This window comes from Drosophila gunungcola, chromosome 3R (assembly GCF_025200985.1).
Source record: "Drosophila gunungcola strain Sukarami chromosome 3R, Dgunungcola_SK_2, whole genome shotgun sequence".
NCBI classification, from domain to species: domain Eukaryota; kingdom Metazoa; phylum Arthropoda; class Insecta; order Diptera; family Drosophilidae; genus Drosophila; species Drosophila gunungcola.
The window spans coordinates 4864404-4887137 of NC_069139.1; the positions used below are offsets into that span (position 1 = coordinate 4864404).

Sequence of the window (22734 nt, forward strand, 5' to 3'; positions counted from 1 at the left end):
TCAATACTAAAGGTCTAGATTTGTTTTTGTGTATTTTTTAACGTCCAGTCAGGTTTGTAATCTGAACATATATTTACTTGATTACTTTGATTTGAGTAAGACATATTAACAATCTATTTATCAAAATCATAATGTTCTTTACAATCTGATTATTAACATTACCCACTTTATTAAGTTTTCTAAACAAACTATTAAATTTATAATTGAAAAAATAGTGTAAATAAACAAAATATTACTTGCCATGAAATAGGTGAGCTTGTCGTTCATATTTTTCTTTTTTAAGGACATGAATCACCATTTTTTCATCATTTTCTTTCACGTTTCATGTTCTTATGTATATGATCCTTCCAATTTAAAGGGAATGCCAATGCTATGATTAATACTATATCAATTCCATTTAAATTGACGATTTATGATTTAATAAAAGGGAAACCTTTTGGTTTAGAGGAAATAAGTCAAATCATGCATTTATATTGTAAATGTAATAAAAATAAACTTATTATCGGTTGCATTAAAATCTGTCGAGTATAGAGTGTATTCATTTTGTGATTTTTCTCTGGTCGAATTAAAACGAGAAACTATATTAAAACCCAGCTTTAAATGAAACAAATATCTGCATAATTTTTGCAGTGCCATATGCATATCTGCTAGATACATTTCACCCAACCGTATCTGCAGTTGTTGTTGCCACGCGCAACCCGGACCAAAATCCATATTGCACATTGCACACATCAAAAAAAAAAAAGAAAAAGAAAGAAAGGAGGGGACTACGAATGCGACTGCGACTGGGACTGGGACTGGGACTGGGCTCTTTAATGAGCTCATTTATTAATTAAACGAACGTGACGTCAACCTCTGTGTATCTGGTTCTGGTGTATCTGGTACTCCCTGCAGTATTGCGACATTAAAACAGCAGTTAACCTCATGAGCGGCGCGTGCGACAGTTCCATTGATCGGTTCCGTTGGGTTCATGCTCATTCTATTCATTCTCTGGTCGGGGTTACTTGGTACGTCGGCCATAAACTAATTTCTGCCCAGCCAGGAAAAAAACAGCTTGAGTTTTTCCGCAGACAAGCTGCGTTCGGCGGAAGTGACGGCGGGAAAGTAGCCCATCGGTAGACCCAGACACGTACCCAGAAAACATCTAAAAGATAAAAATATTCAGACACTATATACTATACACACATACGCACACACTCCACACTCCCTGACATGCATTCAAATAATGCCCAGTGAAAAATCAGCGCAGCTACGAAATAAAAATAAGTGAAGCCGAAACGCATTTCGAGGAAATGACGCAGTCTCGAAAAATAAAGGGTGGCAGATTAGAGGAAAAATCGGAAAAGAGGGGATCCGGCTATGTGCAACTTTCACACATTTCCAAACTGCATTGTTCCCCTTTCGAGTGCCTCGTTTTATATAGATTTTTTGGCGCGAGGGTTGGTTTTTGCATAGATTTACTGGCACCACTCCGACCTGTGCCACCGATCCACTTCCACATTCACATCCACATCCACATCCACCCGATCCCATTTGATCCTCAGTCGCAACCCTCAACCCTCAACCCTCAACCCGGAATCCTCAACCCCTGTTCACCTTTCAAGCAGGTAGTTGCCAATCCGAACTTGGACATCGCGCCAAAAAAAAATATAAATAAGGAAGGGAAAACAATAATCATCTGTATACAGTGATCGCTGGTATATAATTAACATTAAAAGATGGTAATACTACCCAAAAGCCAGGTTAAATTTGGTAAAAGTCGTTGTACTTTTTTAAAATGTTTGATTACATTTTTCAAAATATTTTGAGTTTATATTGAAAAATACTTTCCTTAATATTTTGATTTTATAAAGTAAATTCTTATAAAGTAGTATTCTTAATACCCTTATTAATACACACTGATGGCTGGTGATTGAAATATTTCGATTTCATTTTTATAAATAATAAAATAAAATAAAGATGATAACATCACAACAACATAAGTTGAATACATTTTCCAAATTTTTTCAAGTTTATAATAATATATTTCCCCAAAATGCTTTCAATACATATTATTTTTAAGTAATTTGTATGTAAGGCAAAGCCCTATCAACATTTCTTGCAAGGATCCTTAAGTGCCCTAAAGGCCCTTAGAATTTTTGTTCACATATTTCCTAAGAAGCCCTTTTACGAGTTACCACTGTACGCTTGAAAACAATAATAAATCGCAATCCTTTGGGAGCGGCCTTTGTCCGGGGCCACTCTTTAAAATGACTAATCGGTTCGGCGGTCAAAGAGCCAGACGAAATGGGCCTAAAGATGAGGACCCGATCCGAGGGCCAAATATCATACCAGCTGCTCCACAGTTCCAGTCTCTCGAAGATCAGTTCCCGGTTCTCGGCTGACTCAGCAACTATTAAAATTGAAATGAGTTGTGGCCCACATTGATACGACTGCGAGCAGCACTCGTAGTTGGCAACTCCTACCTCTATTTCAATGCGGTTTTTCAACTCTTTTCACTTTCGTTTGTTCAAGTTACGCTTGAATTGTTGCCGCGAGCGCGAAAGTGTTTTTTTTTTTTTTTTTTTTTGTGTTTTGTTTACATATTTTACCACTCTATTATAGAGATTGTTCCTCAGAACATTTTTTTTTCCTGCGGCAAGTTATTATTTTCTAGGCACGTCTGGACAATTAGGTCGTTTAATGCCGCATGAAGCCCGTTTCGACCTTGAGTTAGGGCCCCAAAACGCGCTAACACATCAGCTAGTTAGCGTTTTAGCTTGGTATTTGTGTGGGCCAAACAAAAACAAGCCGGGAGTCTAGCATAACTAATTGTATTTACACGGTCTATAATTGGCACACACAAAAAACAGATTCACTTTCCATTATTGTTACATGTAAATAATCAATATCGTAGGTCCGTCTAGTATTTACCATAGCAGGGGAAATACTACATTATTCCGAGTTGTAGAGATCTCTCATTAAGGCAAGTACTCTTTGTAGTAAGTGTGCTCTCTTAGGGCGAAATAGAAACTTGGAAGGTGTAGCCATACTGGCACTACTCTTTGGCATGTTTTACCAGGGATTATGATGTCATTGTTCTAGTCAAATGTTTAAAAAACAAATTTAAATGCATCATGTGTATCACGATTTTTTGAGTCGAAATTAACAAAAATAAAACATTTACTGATCGTACCCCTTTCATTTTTGAGTGTATAGTATATAGCAGTATTATTTGGTGATATCTGCGAAAGCACATAACATTTAAACCCTAAAAATATACAAATAATAGCATAGGATAAAAAAAGTAAAAGTTAATTTAAATAAAACTTAACAAAATAAAATGTTAAATACAATAAAACATAAAATTGTATATTTAATTAAAGCTATTTCAACAAAGCAAATTTAATGCTTGGAGACTAGTCTTCATTTTAATATTTGAGAAGCAATGGCAGTCTATGACGTCACCGCACTGGCCTCTCTCCACCTTGCGTCACCTCTCACTCTCTCCGTAAGCCGTGCATACTACGTAACATACGGTTAACAGCCAAAGAGCGTAATGCCTGAGAGAATTGGCTGTAAGACGACTGTACGCCGGCTCATTTCGAACGAGTAAGCATGTTAAGGCAAATGTAAACTAACATTATGTTGGAGCAATGTTAAATGTTTAATTTCCCTGTGCGCAATTTCCTTTTACGTGCTCATTCGTTTTTCGAAATTCGCTTTGAACGGTTGTGTTTCTGTCTCTACCCTCTCTTCGCTCTCTCCCGTGAAAGTCGTAAAGTGGAGAGCTACGCCAAAGTACAGAAAAAAATACACAAAAATATATCGTCAGCGGTAGAAAACCAATTGAAACTGCAATTGCAATGCATAAAATACGTACGTGAATTTCGCGCAGTGTTTCTGTGAAAGTTCAAGTGAAAGCTGAAAGTAGAAACAAAGCGAGAATACTTGCAAACAAACCAAAAATACAAAAGATACAAAGATACAAAAAGTTTGAAAAAAATATATATATAAATCCGAAATCATGGCCATTTTATGTCAGCCGATGGGTTTGGGCCGTCAGCAACCCCCACCAGGGCCACGCCCACCGCCCAGTGCCTCGGAAAAGACAAGAATCCGACGGAATCTATTTGACAGCACTCCCGGCGACAAGGAAATCGATCAGCTTTTGGCCCAGGAGCAGTGCCTGAAGGCATTGAACGTCTTGGAGCGCTACGACATCGATATCCTGCAGTTGGAGCGGCGCGAGCAGGAGCAGGACGATGCGGTGAGGGGCATGCGATACCCAACCAGCCGGGCGATACCGAGTACCGATGCCGATGCCGATGACGAGTACAATCCGAAATCCAGTCAAGTGGCGCGGGGCGTGGCCCTCACCGCCGCCCAGATCTCCGCCAGCACACAGCTGATCCTCCAGAACTGCACACACAACAACAAAAGCAGCGACAGCAGTGCCGATTTGGCCAACAGCACGAGACATGGCCAAAAGCCATATGCGACGCAGCCACAAGGCCTCAAAGGTACGTTTTTTCCCATGATTTTTATGTTTACTTTTTCCCATAATACACCTTCAAGACTTCCATTAAAATATCTGAAAAATAAGTTGTCGAAACAGGAATACTCTTTGGTTTTTTTTTCGTATAATAATTGATAGCTTCCCAAAAAATATTAAACATAAAACAAACTATATCTATTGGTCGGAAAATACATTTAATTTCTGGTCTGAAAAAATTTTCATTTTTTGATTTATAAGTTTTAGTTATGTAGTTTTTTGAAACATTTCAAAATTCCCAAGTTCTATCGACCATATACATACATACAATAATTCTCCAAAACTCTTGTAATAGCAAACAGTTTTTATAATCTTCTTACTGTTTTAAATGACGAAATTTTAAATAGGAGAATAAACTGTGTACTGTTTTATAGTTTAAAGGGGAAACTAATTTAGAACTGTTTATGTTCTGTTTTCCAAAATACGTTATTGTTTTATTTTTACTAGCAATGAAGGTAAATGTTTAGTAACATCAGATATATAAAAATAACTTCAGTTTTATTTTTAAAAGATGTAGTGTTGTTCATCGGTGCCCAATAAGCAGGCACCTGATTTTCGTTTCTTTATCCGTTATTCCTTCCTCTTGCAGTCCTTGTTTTGTGCTCGTCCTTCTACTCGGTTTCATTTCACCCCCATGAACCTCTTGGAAAACCACCCCTATTTCCAGATTTTTCTAATTTCGTATTTTTATTTCATGGGTTGATTCTTATTGTCACGTTTAGTGTCATTTTTCTGTTTCCCATTCTGGGTAGTTTTTTTCCGATTCTTCTTTGGTTTCATTCAGGTGCGTATCCGAAAGATTTTTATTTTGGTATAGTATTAGTATTTTATTATATTTACATACATACATCTGATATTTCGAAATGTTGCCCGTTTTGAAATAGTCGTAGATGTAAATCTAATGATTGGTTTGTGAATAGAAGCATTCAATTTAAATTTTAATGAATTTAAAACAATCTCTTGACCATCTCTTCCATACATACATACATATATAGTACTGAAGACTATAATTTCGAAATATCCAAATACCTTAATCCAATCTCCTAATATCTGAAGGTTCTAATCGGCCAGGCAACAGCCTAATCGATATTTGCAACAGCTGTGCACACAAAGTGCACTCTGATGTGTGTTGTTAGACTAGCTTAAGTGCCGTTAATGGTTCTTTTTTATCGGTTTTGTTTGGCAGGGCTCCCTTTTCATTTCACGTATTTTTTGTCGTACGAACTCGGAATCTCTCCTCTGCATGGAAAGCTTGTTTTTCGGTTTTTGTTTTGATAGACGTTTGTTATTTTGCCCCGTTCCATTTTGGCCGCCTGTTTCCTAACCACTTTACGATCCAAAAACGCTGCGAACTTTATTCACACTTCGCTTTCATTGTGGAGCTCTGACTTCGTTATCAATTCCGCATGTCAAGGCTCCGATTGTGTTATTGACTCTTGAGGAGAAACTTGCAAAATATTATTTCCTGCGTCACAGTTGAACTTGTATAAGTCGAATTTCAAACTGGGTTTCCAATAAAGTGCTTCAAATACAAATCAAAATCTTGGAAGATTTTGAATATTGGCAAGGAACACTAACGGTGTTTTGACACATTTTTCAAACAATTTTTAAATCTTATTGTATGATAATTTCTTATAAATTACGCAATTGTATTTGTAAAATATTTATATTTTCCTGAATCTTTGAGATAGTTCTCTTCGATATATACATATAGATGTTCGACTGTACCTCCAATTTTGGGCTTATTGTTATTTATGACTGATTTACTTTGCGTTGATATTCCGTTGATATCGTGGCAAACAGAGAGCGAGGAAGAGAGAAGAGAAAGAGAGAGAGCTGTCGCCAGTTTGTCTTTGGCAGTGTGTCAAAGCGAAAAAGCTAAACAACAAACTGTACGTCAAAATAAAAACTGTTGAATAACAATCGCGCGCCAAAAATCTTTCTTTATTTTCGCAACAAGAGATTGCAGCAAAACTGCGAAAAATACAAGCGAGTAATGCAAAGGCAATTAATTGAGAGGCCTCAATTAAATTTAAATCAGCGCCAACGCCTTCTGGTTTTTATTGTTGTTGTTGCTAGCTGCAGTTTCGCCATGAAAAAAGGAACAAAAATAAAAAATATAATAAAAAAAATCAACTACTTGGGCACACGCCTGCGACTGTACGTGGATTTCATTGGCCATGTATTAGTGGGCTCCCCACTTATTGTTGTTTTAAAAGCCGCACCCACAACGACAAACGCAATCTCAACCAGAAGAAAACAACAACAATAGCGTCACTCTTATACGACGACGTCAGCCCACTCACACGCATACATATATATCAATTTCAAAAGAGAGCCTGTTTTTCTCTCTCTCTCTGTTTGTCTGCCTGCTGATGATGTTTTTTGCGTTTTGGCGCGAATTTCTTATTTTCGTATTTATTTTTAGTCGTCTTCGCTGATAAGCTTTCTGCATGGGTGTGCGTGTGTATCTGTGTTATTGTGCGTAGTAGTACTACGCACGCACGTTGTTGATGTTTTTCAAAACTCGTCGTGAAGGTCACGCAGACAAGCAAACGCCAATCGCGTAAGTACAGCAGCGCCAAATGTTGTGTTTTGTTGTGTTGTGTACTTTTGTGGCAGGTCCGAAAAACGGGTCCAAAAGAAGAAAAAAAAATCAAATCAATTAGACACAAGTTCTGTTATCTCGCCCTCTCGCGTTTTTTTTCGCCATGTTTTGGACTCCACTGTACTTTAACCTAACAGTTAGTAAAAAAAAGATCTGATGATCGGTGATGAATTTAGTGATTGAACAAATAGATACATATAAAATGTGTGTTCAGGGCAAACTTGAATATTAAAATCAAAGCCAACAGTACGTATGAGTGATAATACGTGCTGTTGCCTTTGGAAAAAAATTGTTTTGTAGACTTGTAAAAAAACGTTTAAATTTGGAACCTGAATGTTTTGTAGCTCTGAAATCATGACTTTGGATTATATTATTTGCGGTCTATTTGGCTTTCATGCTTTTTGTTTTGCTTGGCATTTCTTGCCACGCCCCAAAAAGCAAGTTATGTGGTGTGATTTCCTTTTAAATTTATGTTTTTTAATTATGCATGCAGAAACTCTCGCGGGCTCCCACATAAATATTTATAATGTGAATTCTTTGTTGCCGTTCCTGTTTTCATCGTCGCCTCTCTCTCCACACGCATTTCGTAAACAAAACGCGTTTTGTTGTTCTGCAAGAAAAAGGGGGATAGATAGAGGAAAAGAGAGCTAGTTGGAGCTGCGTGCTTATAATGATAACGGTAAACGCACTCCCCCACTCTCTCTCTCTTTCTCTTTCTCCCCACTTGCTCTTTACAACGGGCGATCAATTTTTTTTTTGCCGTTTTCCCCCCATCTTTCTTCTTCTTTGTCTCTGTTTCGCTTGACGTTCTTTGTCGCTGGCTTATAATTTTCTATAACTGTAAATTTGATTATATCGCCGGCAGCGCGCGACTCTTTGGCTGCCAGCGATTTCCCTTCTCTTTCTTGCGGCTTTTAAGTTTCGGCCCCACTTTTGTAACGCCCCCAAAGAAAGGTTTCCCATTTCATTTTCGTTCCACTCTTACCAAAATATGATCTTATTATTATTGCTAAATTATGTTGAGAGAAACTTATACCTTTTCATTGTTAAATTAATTGTTACTGAGTATAAGAACTCATCTTAAATATAAAAAGTGTAATTGTGTTGAATATTTCAAAGAAAACGGAAATATTAAGATTAATATTTTTGTTATACTTAATAGACGAACTGAATTGCAAGGGTGCTTAGGTATTCGGTTTTCTAAGCCAGATTTGAGGCTTTCTTGTTTTTGTATTCCCCGCTTTTGTTGCTGTTGTTCGGCTTTTCAGCTTTTGGGTCACTGCTCAGTGGCTGCGGTTTGATGATCGTCGTCGTCTCCAAACGATCGTCTAAGCTCCAGCGGTTTACGTGATGAGGCAACCGCAGCTGCTAGCGAACTAGACTTGATAGAAGTACAGTCGAACTTCTTTAGCGTAAATACTATTTTCGTTTCATTCCCAAATAGATTTTCTTTTATTTCTGGTTTATAAGCTAGGCTTATCAGTTAATATTAATCATTCATTATTATAAAAACTTCAAGGTCTTTTGATAGAAATGACATATGACATTTGATTTGTGCATTCTTTGTTATGCAAATACCGGAATTGTGAAATTACAATTTAGAAAGGCTTAGAAGTAGTTGAATTCATAATCTGTTGAAAAATTGTTAGCATACAAAAATATAAGAAATTTCTTTTAAGTCTATTAACATTAGTTTGTCCATAATGTTTTAAATTCATGCAGAGTTCTGTTTTGAAATTTAAGTTGATAAAGATAGACTGTGCCTGTACCATAAAAATCAACAACTTGTGAGGTTGATGTGCCATTTGGCTATCTGTCGATGAGAACGCATTTAACGTTAGACGAACGTTCGCCTCTGTGTAGTATAGATTACCCTGGAATGTAGCCCCCATACCCCCCTAGACATTGGCACAGCTGCAGTTTTTTTTTTCGATTGCAGCTATCGCTATGGCCATGACATTTATTTATCGGCCAGCCAATGACCAGGTATACATAGGTTTATTCTCCATAGGATTTTACTCTCTGTATATTTTAGCTTGCACAAGTGTGCATAATTCCGGGGAGATAAGAATGCGTTGACCAAGAAAAACACACCCACTGACACGTATGCAGTGGTAGTACTAGTACCCCAAGTAATTAGATTCGCTGCACCACGTTTGCATTGCTTGCTTTCCCTTTTGCCTTCTGAAGGTCAGAAATGACGCTGGCACTTTTATTTTTGTTTTCCCATTTTCCATTTTGCATTGTGATTAGTCACAGTATATTTTGCACCAGTTCACAATACTAAACTTTTACCCCTTTTTTCCTTATCGTTGCAGGCATTTACCGCGTTCGCAAGGCCAACAACAAGGGGATTTTGAAAAGCGGCAAGAATCGTTACATCAGCAACAACAACAGCATCATCAACAATAATCATGTGGATAATAATACTAGCGAATTGGAAGATAAGGAGCAGTAATTTTGGAGAAGGACAATGACGAATGGCCCCTGGTGGAGCAACAATTGCAATATATGATATTTATTGGAAACGTAATTTTAATTTCTAAAATAATTTGTTTATTTTTTTTTTTGTGTACCTCCCCCATGCACAGAAACTTTTGTGTATGGATTGTACGTTTGTTTAAACCAAGACTTGACGGTCCCAAAAAATGTTGTTGCATAAAAATGAGAAAGCGAAACAAAAAAAGAAAAAAAACAGCCAACCAGAAACAACAACAAAATGAAAAACCAGAAAAGATCGGCGCGCGTGCACGGCCAAAAACAGGCAAAAATAATAATAATAATAATAATAATAAAAATACATCCGGATGCATGGCGATATCGATATATTTATGGAAATTATTAAGTTATAGATATGTGTATGCTAAATATTTATGTGTAAAAAGAAAATTATTTGTACATTGGCAATACGTAAATTGTAGCGAAAAAGCGAAAGACTTAAATTGTTAGTGGCAGATTTACGAATTAGATTAAATTGTAATTAGGCAATGCTAATTTTAGACAAGCGATCGGCGCCATGCATCCGGTATATAGACACTTACCCCCAATCCAAACCAATTCAAGCGTTCTCAGCGTGTTTTCGGTTCCTGATGCACGCGTGTGCCAAAAGTATTTACAATTTACTTTGTGTCATGATCTCAATCATTAAAAACAATTTTATTATTTTGTTTATCTAAATGTAATTATAATTGAAATTATTTAAAAATTCTTCTTAGCCCACACACAAAAACACACACTCATTCATACCCCACCTTACACACCTTCCCACACACTTTTACACACACTTAAAACTCATATTTATTGTATGTACATTATCGATGTGACATTTTAAATTGTATGTACTGTCTATGTATAATATTTCGTATCTATGGCAAAATTATTTCCCCCCCCCCCTCTAAGACCCCTTTAAAAATATATTTTGAACAACCAAACTGTGTATATTGTATGGAGCAGTACCAAACTCCAAGCAGCTAACTGAGTAAAACCACAAAAACAAATACTGTGTATATTTCCTTAAAAACTTTGTAAACTTATGCAAACATGATGAAAAAAAAACACTTTTTTACTGTACCTCTCAAGCGAGAAGGAACAGTAAAAAACACAAAATACGAAAAAAAAACTCTTAAAAATACAAATGTAAAACAAAAAACATTTAAAAGCTTTTTATTTGCCTACTTTGGCTGGTTGGTTGAATTGTTGAATTGTTTCTAGGGGCCCTTTTGGGCCGAGATGGCGCGATTATTCTCAAGCGTAAAGAAAAGTTGTGGCACACAAGTGGAGAAAGATAAAAATAAATAGATGGAATGACTCAGCGTTTGGGCCTCGAGCTGCGGATGCAACAGATTCTCCATTAGACAAGGGCCGCTTATTTATTTCCACTTACAGTGAAACCTAAGTTTGGATGAACAAAGTAATCGGACAATCTGTGGAACAACAATGGCGCCACTTTTGACTTTTCCCATGTGGTTAAATCACTTTTAAGTACCAGAAATATTAAGATCTATTGTTAAAAGAATTGAGAACAGAGATTTTAATATGGTAATTTTTATATTAAAATGTACTCATTAAAATTATTAATTTTTAAATCATTTTTTTTTTTAAATCAGTTTATCGAGGCCCCCCTGTTCTAATTATATTCGATGCAGAGGTTTTGTATGCAATCAAAAAGTGAAGTGGAAAGGAAGTCGAACCTTCTCCAATTAGTGTGTTTTCCTCTATTCGCTTTCATCGCTAATCACCCGTACCAATTGAGAGGCTTCACTGTGCATCTTGTGGGTCTTTCAATGGGCACACATGGCCCGCGGACATTTAGGAAAATGCTTTCTAGTCGTTATTTGTGTGCTATACGTATGTGTGTTATATCTATGTAGCTAGTGGAGTGGAGTGGGCACTTAACATTAGATTGGCTGTGACTTCCGGCGAACAAACGATCGCTGGGCGACTGATGATGATTGATGCTGGCCACCGTCCTCATTTTTTACCCCCTCTTACATACTCTTAATCAAACGGATGCGGATTCCAAACTTACAGGAACATTGTTAAATGTATTTTTCAGATAGCAAATCAAAGCTTTTTTTTAAGATTTGTTGGATAAGTCTAAATTTGTTTTCTTTGACATTAAGTTAATCATCAGATAGCTCATTTATAGTTAAAACCTGGCAGTTGGCAAAACGAAAATGACAATGAAAAGTTCGCCTTTTTGTCTTTTTCAGGTTTGTCGCTTAAAAAATTAACATCACACCGATATGCTAACTTTCTCTGGTTACAAACTAGAGCCTCAACGTGACTTTGGGAAATAGGCCCTTCAAGAAAGTGTTATAAGTTAGATTAAAAGTGTTTCAAAGTATCAAGTGGAATTATATTAGGGTAAACTCTAATCAATTTACATCATTGTGATATGGTAAACTTAAAGAAAATTTTGGGGTTCATTCCCCTAAATGTAAATGATTTTTTTCTATCTTGTGGCAAAATATAAAGTGTATGTAATATTTAATAATAATGCAATAATGCATAAATACATATGTATATAAATGCTAGACATTAGGCTGTATTGCTTTTGCTTGAGCGATTCAAGAATGCAATATGCAATAATAATGCCACTGCTGGCAGAGAAGCAAATTACATGCTCTGCATTTAGTAACAAGCATGTACAACATATTTGCCCACTTAACTAGCGGCCTGGTACGGTTATTAGCATGCAATTTCAAGATTTTAATGGCTCTGCACTGGCATCGCAGTCACACACACACGCATTCGCATTCACGTAACGCAACATAGCCCAGGCGTACAATTCTGGATGAATAAATAGCACTCAAGGTGATATCAATGAACGGCGACGATCTCGAATGTATCTATCTAAAATAGTTGTTATATAGAACACACTACTAGCTCGGACTTTCCATTGCCACATTACAAATTAATGTTTTCAAGACATAGAAATGTTTTTTTATTTATTAAGTTTTAATAATATAGATTCATTATTCGTTGCAATTGTATAAATAGTTAAAATTCTAGAAATTCTACTGAGAATACTAATGGATACGTTGGAAAATAAAGAACGCTTTAGTGTTTAGACTTTTAACACTTCTATGCAATAATTTATATCTAAATAAATTAATCAAAACTTAAATGTGTAAACAAAAATTAGTTAAAAAAAAAACTAAAAAGACAGTTTGTCTAGGAAATATCTAATAGATACTTTTATGTACTTGTTCTTGGGCCTTCGTATGATACAATTTTAACTGTAATAGCTATTATTTTTACCGTCATTGTAGGCTGAGTGAGCGGGAAAGAGAGAGGTAGAGTGGGATCTTGGCAGAGGTGTTTGTACTCTCGACAAAGTCGCGTTGGCCGCAATTCGCAATTCGCGAATCGAGTTTTTCTTTGCATTCGCCACGCAATAAATTCAAAGCTGCAAAGTTAAATTTATGACGTCGATGGGTTGCCCATAACGGTATTGCTAAGCCAGCGCCATTAAAAAAAAAAAAAAGCAAAAAACCGAAAACCGAAAACAGGGTGTCTCATTTTTGTAAGTATTTTGTTGCTCTATTCCTGCTTGCTTTCACATTTTATTTGACTTTTTGTTCGCTGCAAAATCACAATAATTTATGGCACGGCCAAACGGCGGAATTTAATTGCATTCCGTTTTCGCATTAATCACCATTAATGTCAGCGGCTGCAGTCGAGTGGGGTGCAATGTCTGGAAAAGCGTGAAAAGCGAGCCAAGGCCATCCGACAATCGTACGAGGCAGAAATTGAAATCAATCAGCCCTGAACTGAGTTCCCCTCCCCTCCCCACCAACCCCTACCCACCCCCTCTTCCGTTTCTCGCTCAGCAATCAGCCCTCTCCCTCGCACGTGAGGTCAACAAAGGGGCAACAGAAAACAAAAAAGGGAGGAGGAGATTGGGCTACAGTGGAGCTGATCCCTCGGCCACTGCTCTAATCTCCTGACCAACTTGTGGCTTTACATCGTTTCCTTAACCTCACTCGACTCGGATCATTTCCAATACCCTTCCAGGAAAGGGGATAATACGTTTGCTTCAGAAAGTTACCATACGGCACATATTGATCAAAAAAAGTTATAAGAGGAAATCAAGCTTTCAACAATGCATTGATGATAATCAGAGAAATTATTTTATAATATTAAATCTCTGTTCGGTTTTGATTTATCGCATAGGTTTGAAGTAACACTTTCAAGGATTGCATTACAAAGTTACAAACAAGTTTCAATGTTCTCTGATCTAAGACTGCTAAAATTATGATTTAAGAGTATTGATAAACGCAATTTTTCTAATCAGTAACGAGTTAAAAAAAATTTCTTCCTTCCAAGAAATTTTTAAAAATCGTACATCGAAAATAAGTTAAAAATTTACACCTTTATTTCTTTAAATATACTTTTTATTTACGGGTTTAAAAAAAAAAACCTTAAAAAATATTTAATGGCAGTTGAAAAAAATTACTAAATATTTTGTGGTTGTTTCAATTTAGAAATTATAACTATTAATGATGATTTTTTAACTGAAAAAGGCATTTGCGTCTTCGGTGTGATAAGATAGACTTGGTGTCCGACTCAGGTTAATGCTGCCTGTTGTGGCCACAGCAATTGGCCAGTTGGCCAAGTCCGGGGCAATTTGCAGCACAAATCAACGGCATGCAAAGCACTTTTGTTTATTTCGTTGATTGTTCCCACAATTTTCGTACAATGCCGGAAAATGTACGTGCCCAAGCGTTGTTACTGTAATTGCCCTCAAAAAAAAAAAAAAAAAAAAAAACAAAAAAGAAGGAAAAAAAACCAAAGCGAACAGAAAATAAAGAAGATGAGGGGAAAAAATATATCATACAACGTGAAAATTCTTTTCAAATGTCAGACAAAGGCGAAATCCCAGAGGGGAGGCGTGGGTGGGGGCGACTTGAGGGGAGATGGGGGGATTCCCTGCTTGACGGACTTGAAAGATCTCTCTCAGATGCGGACGCAAATCGCTGCGCGCTGTAATCGTGCCCAGTTTTCGGATAGGACAGTGAAACAACGGCGATGTGACTCACAAGATATTGTATGGGAAGATCACGTACAGCATGAAATGGGGGCGTCATTTACATTGCCTTTCAGGGAAGCGAGCTTAGAGCCAGGATCGCATCCCATCATCCCATCTTCTGGGATCGTGAGCGTGTGAATCAAAAGCAAAAGTGAGTGATGAGCAGGCCAACTTCGACTGAGGTTCTTGAGAAGGGCCAACCTAACATACTATACTATGTACGTATTCGTAGATCTCAGAAACGTGATCCCAAAATGAGTACGTGTTGCCTTGTTATTGAGATGTCGACAGTTTTGCCGGAATAAGTGTTTCCCCAAAAAATGTTGCATGTCTGGAAAATAAAATTAAAGTGTGTATTCTGATAAAAATATGTTATAATATTAAAACTAAATATTAAATTATAATATTAAATAGCTAAAAAAATATTTAAATGTTTACAAAATATTGGATTAACTATGTTGTTTTTACCAGTGTAAGCTTATTAATTAAAAGGGGTATGCCCCGCCCAAGGGAATTTTAAGTACATAAATATAATATCTTTTTGACACCTGAGTAATGATCCAAAGATCGTTTCAAAAGTTAAGTTTGCCCTAATTTGTTGAATTGAATTTCGAATTTATTCTAATTGAATTGAAAGTCAAACAGTCAAGTGAGTCTTATGCCCCTTTGTGCCAGACAAATAGTGTAGACATGGTCACAATTATAGAGACCTTATGATTACGACGTTTTTATTGATGCACAAATTGCAGATTTTTCATGGCCCAAAAAAAAAAGGTAATAAGGTTGTTAAATCAATGCCTTTGCATCTTCCATCGAGTGAGAGCATTGTCCTAAGCGAAGAAAATTGAATTTGAAGGCACACGAGAGCTTTTGCTGATTATATTATTATTATTTTAATTTAGTGGTCCAGAAATATGCAATAAAGATGGGAAATATTTAATTTGGATTTAACTGTCTTTTACTTGTTGAACTAAAATAAATGTAAATAAAATTAATTAGATTAAATTGAGCTTTGGTATAATTAAGTCTTATTAATTTTAATTTATTTTCGTAGATGTATCATTCAGTTATTTTGTTGTATAATGGTTTAAAGTTAAAAATTAAAATCATTTTTTAAACTATTTTTTTTTATTTTTTTTTTTAAATTTTTTTTTAGATTAAGCACCTCATATTAATTGATTAATTGTCAGGGAAACATTTAATTTCTTAATATGCCAACACTTTTTAGTTATAGTTTTATCTGTCATCACCTGCCAAGGGATTTAACACGCCCACTTGTCACTCCACAACTAAGTTGCCAATGGCAAAATGCATTCAGAAGGACTTCGAACATTTTGAACATTTTTCAATTTCGATCGGTGTCCAATGCATACAAGTCCGGCTCGATGATGGATGCATCAAAGTTATCCGCCGGAATTCTTAGCTGCATGTTTCTGTGCGCCAAATGGACTGGATTGATCTGCTTCCGCTTTAGAAACCTGGAGAATAATGTCAAGGTCTTGGAGGAAAGTTGGAGCAATCGTCCCAGGTGGAAGTGTTACATGGTTATTTTGCGACTCGTGCCTCTTTGCATATATGTTTACACTCTCGCTGGGTTTATATCAAGCAGAAAAGTATTAATTGAACAAATTCTGCAAGCAACTCGCCTTGTTTTTTTGGTTCCCTGCTACACGTCGATGATCTACTTGAATGTTTTCCATGGTTCAAAGGTGTCCAAGTTAGTTAATCGATATTTGGACATCTTTCGACAGGTAAACCCGAAGGCTAATCGGATATCAGTGTCAATTGGAGGCGGACGAGCGCTTTTGCTGATCCTTCTTTCGGTTGGTTGTCAAATTCAGGAAATAGTCTTCCTGTTTGGAATAATTCAATGGGCTTTCAGCTTAGAAAATATCATCGTGTTAGCCAGTCACACATATGTTATTATTGCCAGCAATACGTTTATGCGTATAAGTTTTATTTGGTATCTTAGCTTGGGTGTTCTTTGTGCCAACTTATGTGAAAATCTTCAAATCGAGTGCTTAAAAAATAATCAACGGTATCAAAATTCACGTCACCAGATAAATAAAACCCAAAGATTGAAGAGAACTATGTCGCTTTGTGGGGATATTACTTATGTGGTCACTTCCTTGCAGGACATTTCCAGTGTTCATCTATTTCTGAGCGGTGTTCAAAGTCTTTTTCAAATAGTAGTGATCTCTTTCAAAATGATAAATGATTTGCAGTTCTCTGAGATTAAACTATGGCTCTTTTTTGTTAAAATTATGATCGATTTGCTTATTTGTAGTTTGGCCACTCAAAACGTAGCCAATCAATTTAGATCTATTCGAGAACTTACTTTGGATATTTTCTTAGTCGGCGAGTCAAAAGATTGGATTAAAACGGTGAGTTAATTTCTTAATCAAATCGCAACTCTAAACATTTTGTCTTTTGGCGGTAGGTGGAAATTTTTGTGACCCATCTAAACCTAAACGAGTTTAGGGTTCGTCTCCTGGGACTTTTTGATTTCTCCAACAAACAGTTTCTTGTCATTGTATCTGGAATGGTTAGCTATTTGGTTTTTATAGTACAATGTGTAATCCAGTTTCGCAAAAACTAGCTTTAATAAAATTATAAGCGTAAGCAAAAACTGAAGATGATTTTAATTTTTGTCCTAACAAGAATGGAAGCAAAATTCGGCAAGCCGCAATTTATATACCCTTGCAGCTTTTGCAAAAATAAATGAGTCTTTAAGACATCTAAATTTAGATTTATATGCGTATATTCTTAAAACCATTGAAGCTATAATTATTTTCAACTGAATTATTCGATCGTTCTATCATTAAACCATAAACTATGTCCAAAATTACCTAAATAAAAATGGAAATTAAAAAAGTTATAATTTTTCTTCTTTATTTTTTTTTAATATTCTATGGGAGCTATATAATATAGTCGTCCGATTCAGAAATAATAAACAATTACAATGTCTCGAAGAACTGAACAAAATATTAAAACACAGCAAAATTAAAATTTTATTTCCTTATGCCATAAGCTATAGTCGTCCGATCTGCAACAGGAAGACAACTTTTGAAAAAGTTTTTTTATTGCTTTTTAACTATTTAAATGACATAATATTAATTAAACTAAAATTGCTTTTATATTAGACTAAATAGAACATTTTGAACACTTAATAGATTAAACAATGTCAATGTTATAGTTATACCTAATCATGTTAGCATTATTGATTTAAGCCGAATCACAACATATACGTAAGCTACTAAAATAAACAAAACAAAGGAAGTAATGAAATGGAGCTATGAATGAGCTATGATATAGCAAAAGACAAGTGGATGTTCAGTCATGATTGGACGTCGTCGGCAGGTGAGCCTGCCAGCTCTCTCGGCGGTAATCCTGTTTTGCAGTTACCACTATGCCAGAGTCCTGGGTGTGGTTTGCTTTGACATTGGACAAAGGACCTCGGACAGGTCCTTGGTGGGTCGGAATCAGCACAGATTCAAGTGGTTTTGCCTGTGCCTACGACTCGTTTGCGCCACAATGGTTTGCTGTTTCTGTGCCCCATATGTCGCCCAAATCCAGGATCCCTACGAGTGGTTGCTGCAGTGCCTCCGCTTGTCGGCCAGTCTCATTTGCTCCGGCAGCATTGTGGTGGTTCAGATTGGCTATGAAAAGGAACTGCTCCGGATTTTTAATAGTTTCCTGAGGCTTTTTCAACGCGTTCGTCGCTTGTCGTCCGTGAAAATAATTGGATTTGGCGGTAAAAGGGAGTTCTTCATGCTACTGGTCAAAACTGTTTGCTTGGTCTACGAACTGTATTGTGAGCTGTGGCAGCTGTATTATCCACCCAACTGGCTGAGTATTTTGTCCATGCTGGGTGAAATAATCCTGGAAATTGGCTCCCTAATGATTCTTCACATTGGCTTCTTTGGATACCTCACAGTGGCTGCTCTGTACTCCGAGGCGAATAGATTGGTGCGTTCTGAGCTGCGACGGCAGCTGAGATCCTTGGAGCGTCCCGGCGGAGGTCCTGTGAGTCGCCGCCAACTGAGGATCGTTGAGTATCGTTTGGACGAGTATATTTCCGTGTACGACGATATCGGACGAGTCGGTCGCTCGTTTCATCGCCTCTTCGAACTGCCCGTTCTCATAATTCTCATTGGCAAGATATTTGCCACCATTGTTATGTCCTACGAGGTGATCATTCGATCCGAGCTATATCCCAGTAAGATCGGAATGTGGGGTCTGGTAATGAAGAGTTTTGCAGATGTCATACTGCTCACCCTGGCGGTTCATGAGGCGGTCAGTAGCTCCCGAGTGGTGCGGCGTTTAAGCTTGGAGCACTGCCCCATCAGTGATTGCAAGGAGTGGCACATGAAGGTTGCATATCTTCCATAGTCCCCGTTCTAACACTTATCTTTATTTTTATATTTCTCAACAGTGGGAAATGTTCTTGAGTCGCCTGAACTACTTTGAATTCCGCGTCAGACCACTGGGCTTATTCGAAGTCTCCAACGAAGTCATCTTGTTCTTTTTGTCCAGCATGATCACCTATTTTACCTATGTGGTGCAGTACGGCATTCAAACCAACCGATTGTAAATGCACCAAGAAAAAATCGCTTAAGCATTAAATAATTCTTGTTGCTAGGCTGGAAAAGCTTTGCATATAACAATAAAATTTTTATATATTTATTTATCACTTAACCTAACAATTTGCTGTATGGCAAAAAAACTTACTAGACTCAGTTAGCATTTAACTTCCTTAAAATTTATTTACCAATATTTCCTTTTTTTTGTAATAATAGTTTCCTCATCAATCAATTAAATAAACTGGCTTGTTTGTCATTAGTTAAATTAAAAATAAAATCCAGATAGGGGTCAACAAGTGCTTGGGTGACTGGCTGCTCAGCCAATCGTCAAACTAATTACTTAATGGGTAAATAAAATATATTGATATCTTTTGGCGTTTGAAGTTATGTTAGTCATGCCGCGAATATGGCGCTGCTTTAACGCTTCTAGGATATCTGGGCTGATGCTTCGCATTTGCTTTCAATATGGCGCGGCTTTTGGAGTTATAACCTTTCGAATCGAAAGAAAGGATTCGCGCCTGGTGGCCAGAAGTCGACGGGGATTTCGGTGGATCTGTGTGGGATTTCGACTTCTGGCCTGTTGTTTTTACGTCTATAGCTATGACTCATGGGCTGGCCAATTCGCCGATTGGTATCTTCGAGCTTTCTACATTCTTCGATTGTTGGGATGTGTGATCTGCAGTGCCATTATCCTAGTGCTGCAGTTATGGTTTGGCAATGAGCTACTTCTCTTGATCAACCGATTTCTAGAGCTCTTTCGGCGTCTAAGTGTTTTAACAAATTCTCAAAAAAATGGTTTCGGTGGCAGTCATGAGTTGGCTTTGATGTCCTTCAAAGTGATCTCCCTACTTTTTGTATTCTTTGCCTTCCGTTTAATGTTGTCACCCTGGATACTGCTCACTATGCTGTGCGATTTCTACACCTCCGTTAGCACTGGAATGATTATGCATCTGTGTTTTATTGGCTACCTCAGCATTGGAATCCTTTACAAGGACCTAAACAACTATGTGGACTGTCAATTGAAAGCTCAACTTACTTCTCTGGAAGAAGACGATTCTCAGCCAACACTAAAAGCCATATCGAATTTGGATAAGTGCTTGTATCTTTATGAGGAGATCCACCAGGTGTCTCGGAAATTCCAGCGGCTTTTCGATCTGCCACTTTTTCTCACCTTGGCCCAAAGCCTATCTGCCATGGCCATGATTTCTTACCATGCCATTCTGCGGCAGCAGTACATTTTCAATTTCTGGGGTTTGGTTATCAAACTGCTCATGGATGTGGTGCTGCTCACAATGTCTGTTCATTCAGCTGTTAGTGGTTCCCGATTGGTGAAACGACTGAGTCTGGAGAACTACTATGTGACTGAGAGCAAGAATCACCATCGAAAGGTAAAAAATTACTTTTAAGTGTATGAAATTAAGACACTACCAAGAATTTTAGTCAAGAAGTACTTTTTATGTTGTTTGCTTCAAAAAAAAAAAAAACATTTTTTAATATAATGGTGCAAGAAATAAATCATTTCCTTGATATATACATATGGCTTTTGATCTTCAAAATACAATAAGCATAGTTCTGTAAATTGTTCAATAATGCAGTATTGACCTGATTAATTCTAAACATTTAAGGAATATTTTACAACAAATTATTGATATAAAAATACTATTTGTTAATTTGGTTCCAAACTATTAAGAATAAGACGATAATACAACAAATTAACAAAATTCCTGACATCTGAATGAACTTAAATCTTTAAATTCTGAAAATGTACTCCATTACATAGTAATGACCCTGTTTATCCCTATAATCCAGATGAATAACTTTTTATATTTCCAGTTGGAGCTCTTCCTGGGCCGCCTCCACCGCCAGGAACTGCGGGTGTGTCCTTTGGACCTCTTCGAGGTCTCCAACGAGCTGACCCTGTTCTTTCTCTCGGCAATGGTCACCTATCTGACCTTTCTGGTACAGTACGGCTTGCAGTCGCAGCAAATTTGATTCAGCGTCACGCATTACTTGCGGCATTACACCCTCCTCCCAAATGCGAACACCTGTATTAACTGCCCACCTGTCCTGCGGTTGCACGCAAATAAAACAATGAATAAAGAACGGAATTTATGGAAAAAAAAAAAAAACCCAAGCAAGCTCAAATCGGCAGTTGCAGGACCCAATTCCCAATTTCCGGCTAACCGTTTGTTCCGCTGCAAATTTTCCCATGAAAGTTGGTCGCGGCATTAATTAAACATTCATGCTGACGTCAAGCAGAAAATTTATGCACCAACCGGGAGCAGACAGAGGGAGTGAGGGGAGGGGGGCGGTTCACGCTAAGAGGCGCATAAAAACAAGGCCGAGGCCGTCGCTCTAATTAGCATAGGTTAGGGTACCCAGAGCCGGTCCACTACAACGACAAAAACCCATAAAGGTAGCTGCACTTGCCGCTGCACTTGTTCTTTGGACGGTTCAGAAAACCGAAAGACAAAAAAAAAATAAGAAGAAAAACAGAGACAAAAGGGCCGGCAAACGGCGGCGATAATAAAAAATCAAATTGCCCCGAGAGCAGAGAACCGAGATGTGATGAACACTATTATCTCGGCAGTGAAAACTGGGCCCAGAATAATGACCCCTGATCGGTTCGGCTCCTGCTCCTGCTGAGATTGTTCGCTTTTAACTGGAATTCTGGGGTGCACTATCCTATATACCCTTTGGTCTGAAGAGTGTGCTGGATTCTAAAAGATACTTGCAACAAAAGAAGCTGCCTTTAATTTATTTTATTATTTATTTTAATCTCATTAATTGTAATCAAATTGTTTTAGTTTTAATTCTTTCTTAAGAAATGGTAAAAAGATTATGTTGTAGTGATTTATATTATTATTATTATAACAACAATACAATAGTACAGCAATTAACATTATGAACACAAAGGAAAAGATAAGATAATGAAATATTTTGGATCAAAAAAGTTTAAAAATTCCACTTTAAATGGTGTAGTTTTGTAACTTATTTTCAGTGTTCTTATGAAGCGCTATGTTCAATTCTTACTTAATTTTATATTGTAATTTAATTTTTTTCTTTATATTTATAAATTGAGGTCAAATAAATATATGCTTGGGTAGTATATTGAATATAGTCTGTCTGTTAAGTGGCTTTAATAGCGTTATTTAAAAAACTTGGGCCTGCATATGACATAAAATGAGATCTATGGGTATCAAGCAGTCGAAAAAACACGGACCCAAAATATGGCTTGACTGTAATTCCCCTCCTTCTTCGTTTTGGGTTTTATTGTGCGTGTTGTGTAAACGGCAAGATAATCATAAAACATAGCATTGCTTAAATAATTGTACTTCATAAGACACATAGCAGAGACACAGAAAGGGGGTGGAAGGGGGTGGTGGTGAGACCGAGCCCAGGACCGAGCCAAGTTACAGTCAGTTTTCCCATGATTGTTCTGTTGCCCGGGTAATTATGGGTCACTTTTTTTCAG

At 37.1% G+C, this 22734-nt stretch overlaps 4 protein-coding genes across 4 annotated transcripts; all 4 read left to right on the forward strand.

Moving 5' to 3' along the window:
- Positions 1–3674: 3674 nt before the first annotated feature.
- On the forward strand, positions 3675–10748 carry LOC128251688 (gliolectin). The gene is made up of 2 exons (XM_052978788.1): positions 3675–4502; positions 9461–10748. The coding sequence occupies exons 1-2, from the start codon at positions 4007–4009 to the stop codon at positions 9598–9600; spliced, it is 636 nt and encodes a 211-aa protein (XP_052834748.1). The 5' UTR covers positions 3675–4006; the 3' UTR covers positions 9601–10748.
- Positions 10749–16019: 5271 nt separating this feature from the next.
- LOC128251831 (gustatory receptor for bitter taste 93a) lies at positions 16020–17275 on the forward strand. Its single transcript, XM_052979024.1, has 2 exons — positions 16020–17060; positions 17117–17275. The coding sequence occupies exons 1-2, from the start codon at positions 16062–16064 to the stop codon at positions 17273–17275; spliced, it is 1158 nt and encodes a 385-aa protein (XP_052834984.1). The 5' UTR covers positions 16020–16061.
- Positions 17276–18015: 740 nt separating this feature from the next.
- Positions 18016–19270, forward strand: LOC128266005 (putative gustatory receptor 93c). The gene is made up of 2 exons (XM_053002269.1): positions 18016–19050; positions 19112–19270. Exons 1-2 carry the CDS (start codon positions 18016–18018, stop codon positions 19268–19270), a joined length of 1194 nt encoding a protein of 397 aa, XP_052858229.1.
- Positions 19271–19645: 375 nt separating this feature from the next.
- LOC128264674 (putative gustatory receptor 93b) lies at positions 19646–21421 on the forward strand. Its single transcript, XM_053000303.1, has 2 exons — positions 19646–20647; positions 21093–21421. The coding sequence occupies exons 1-2, from the start codon at positions 19646–19648 to the stop codon at positions 21249–21251; spliced, it is 1161 nt and encodes a 386-aa protein (XP_052856263.1). The 3' UTR covers positions 21252–21421.
- Positions 21422–22734: the final 1313 nt, after the last annotated feature.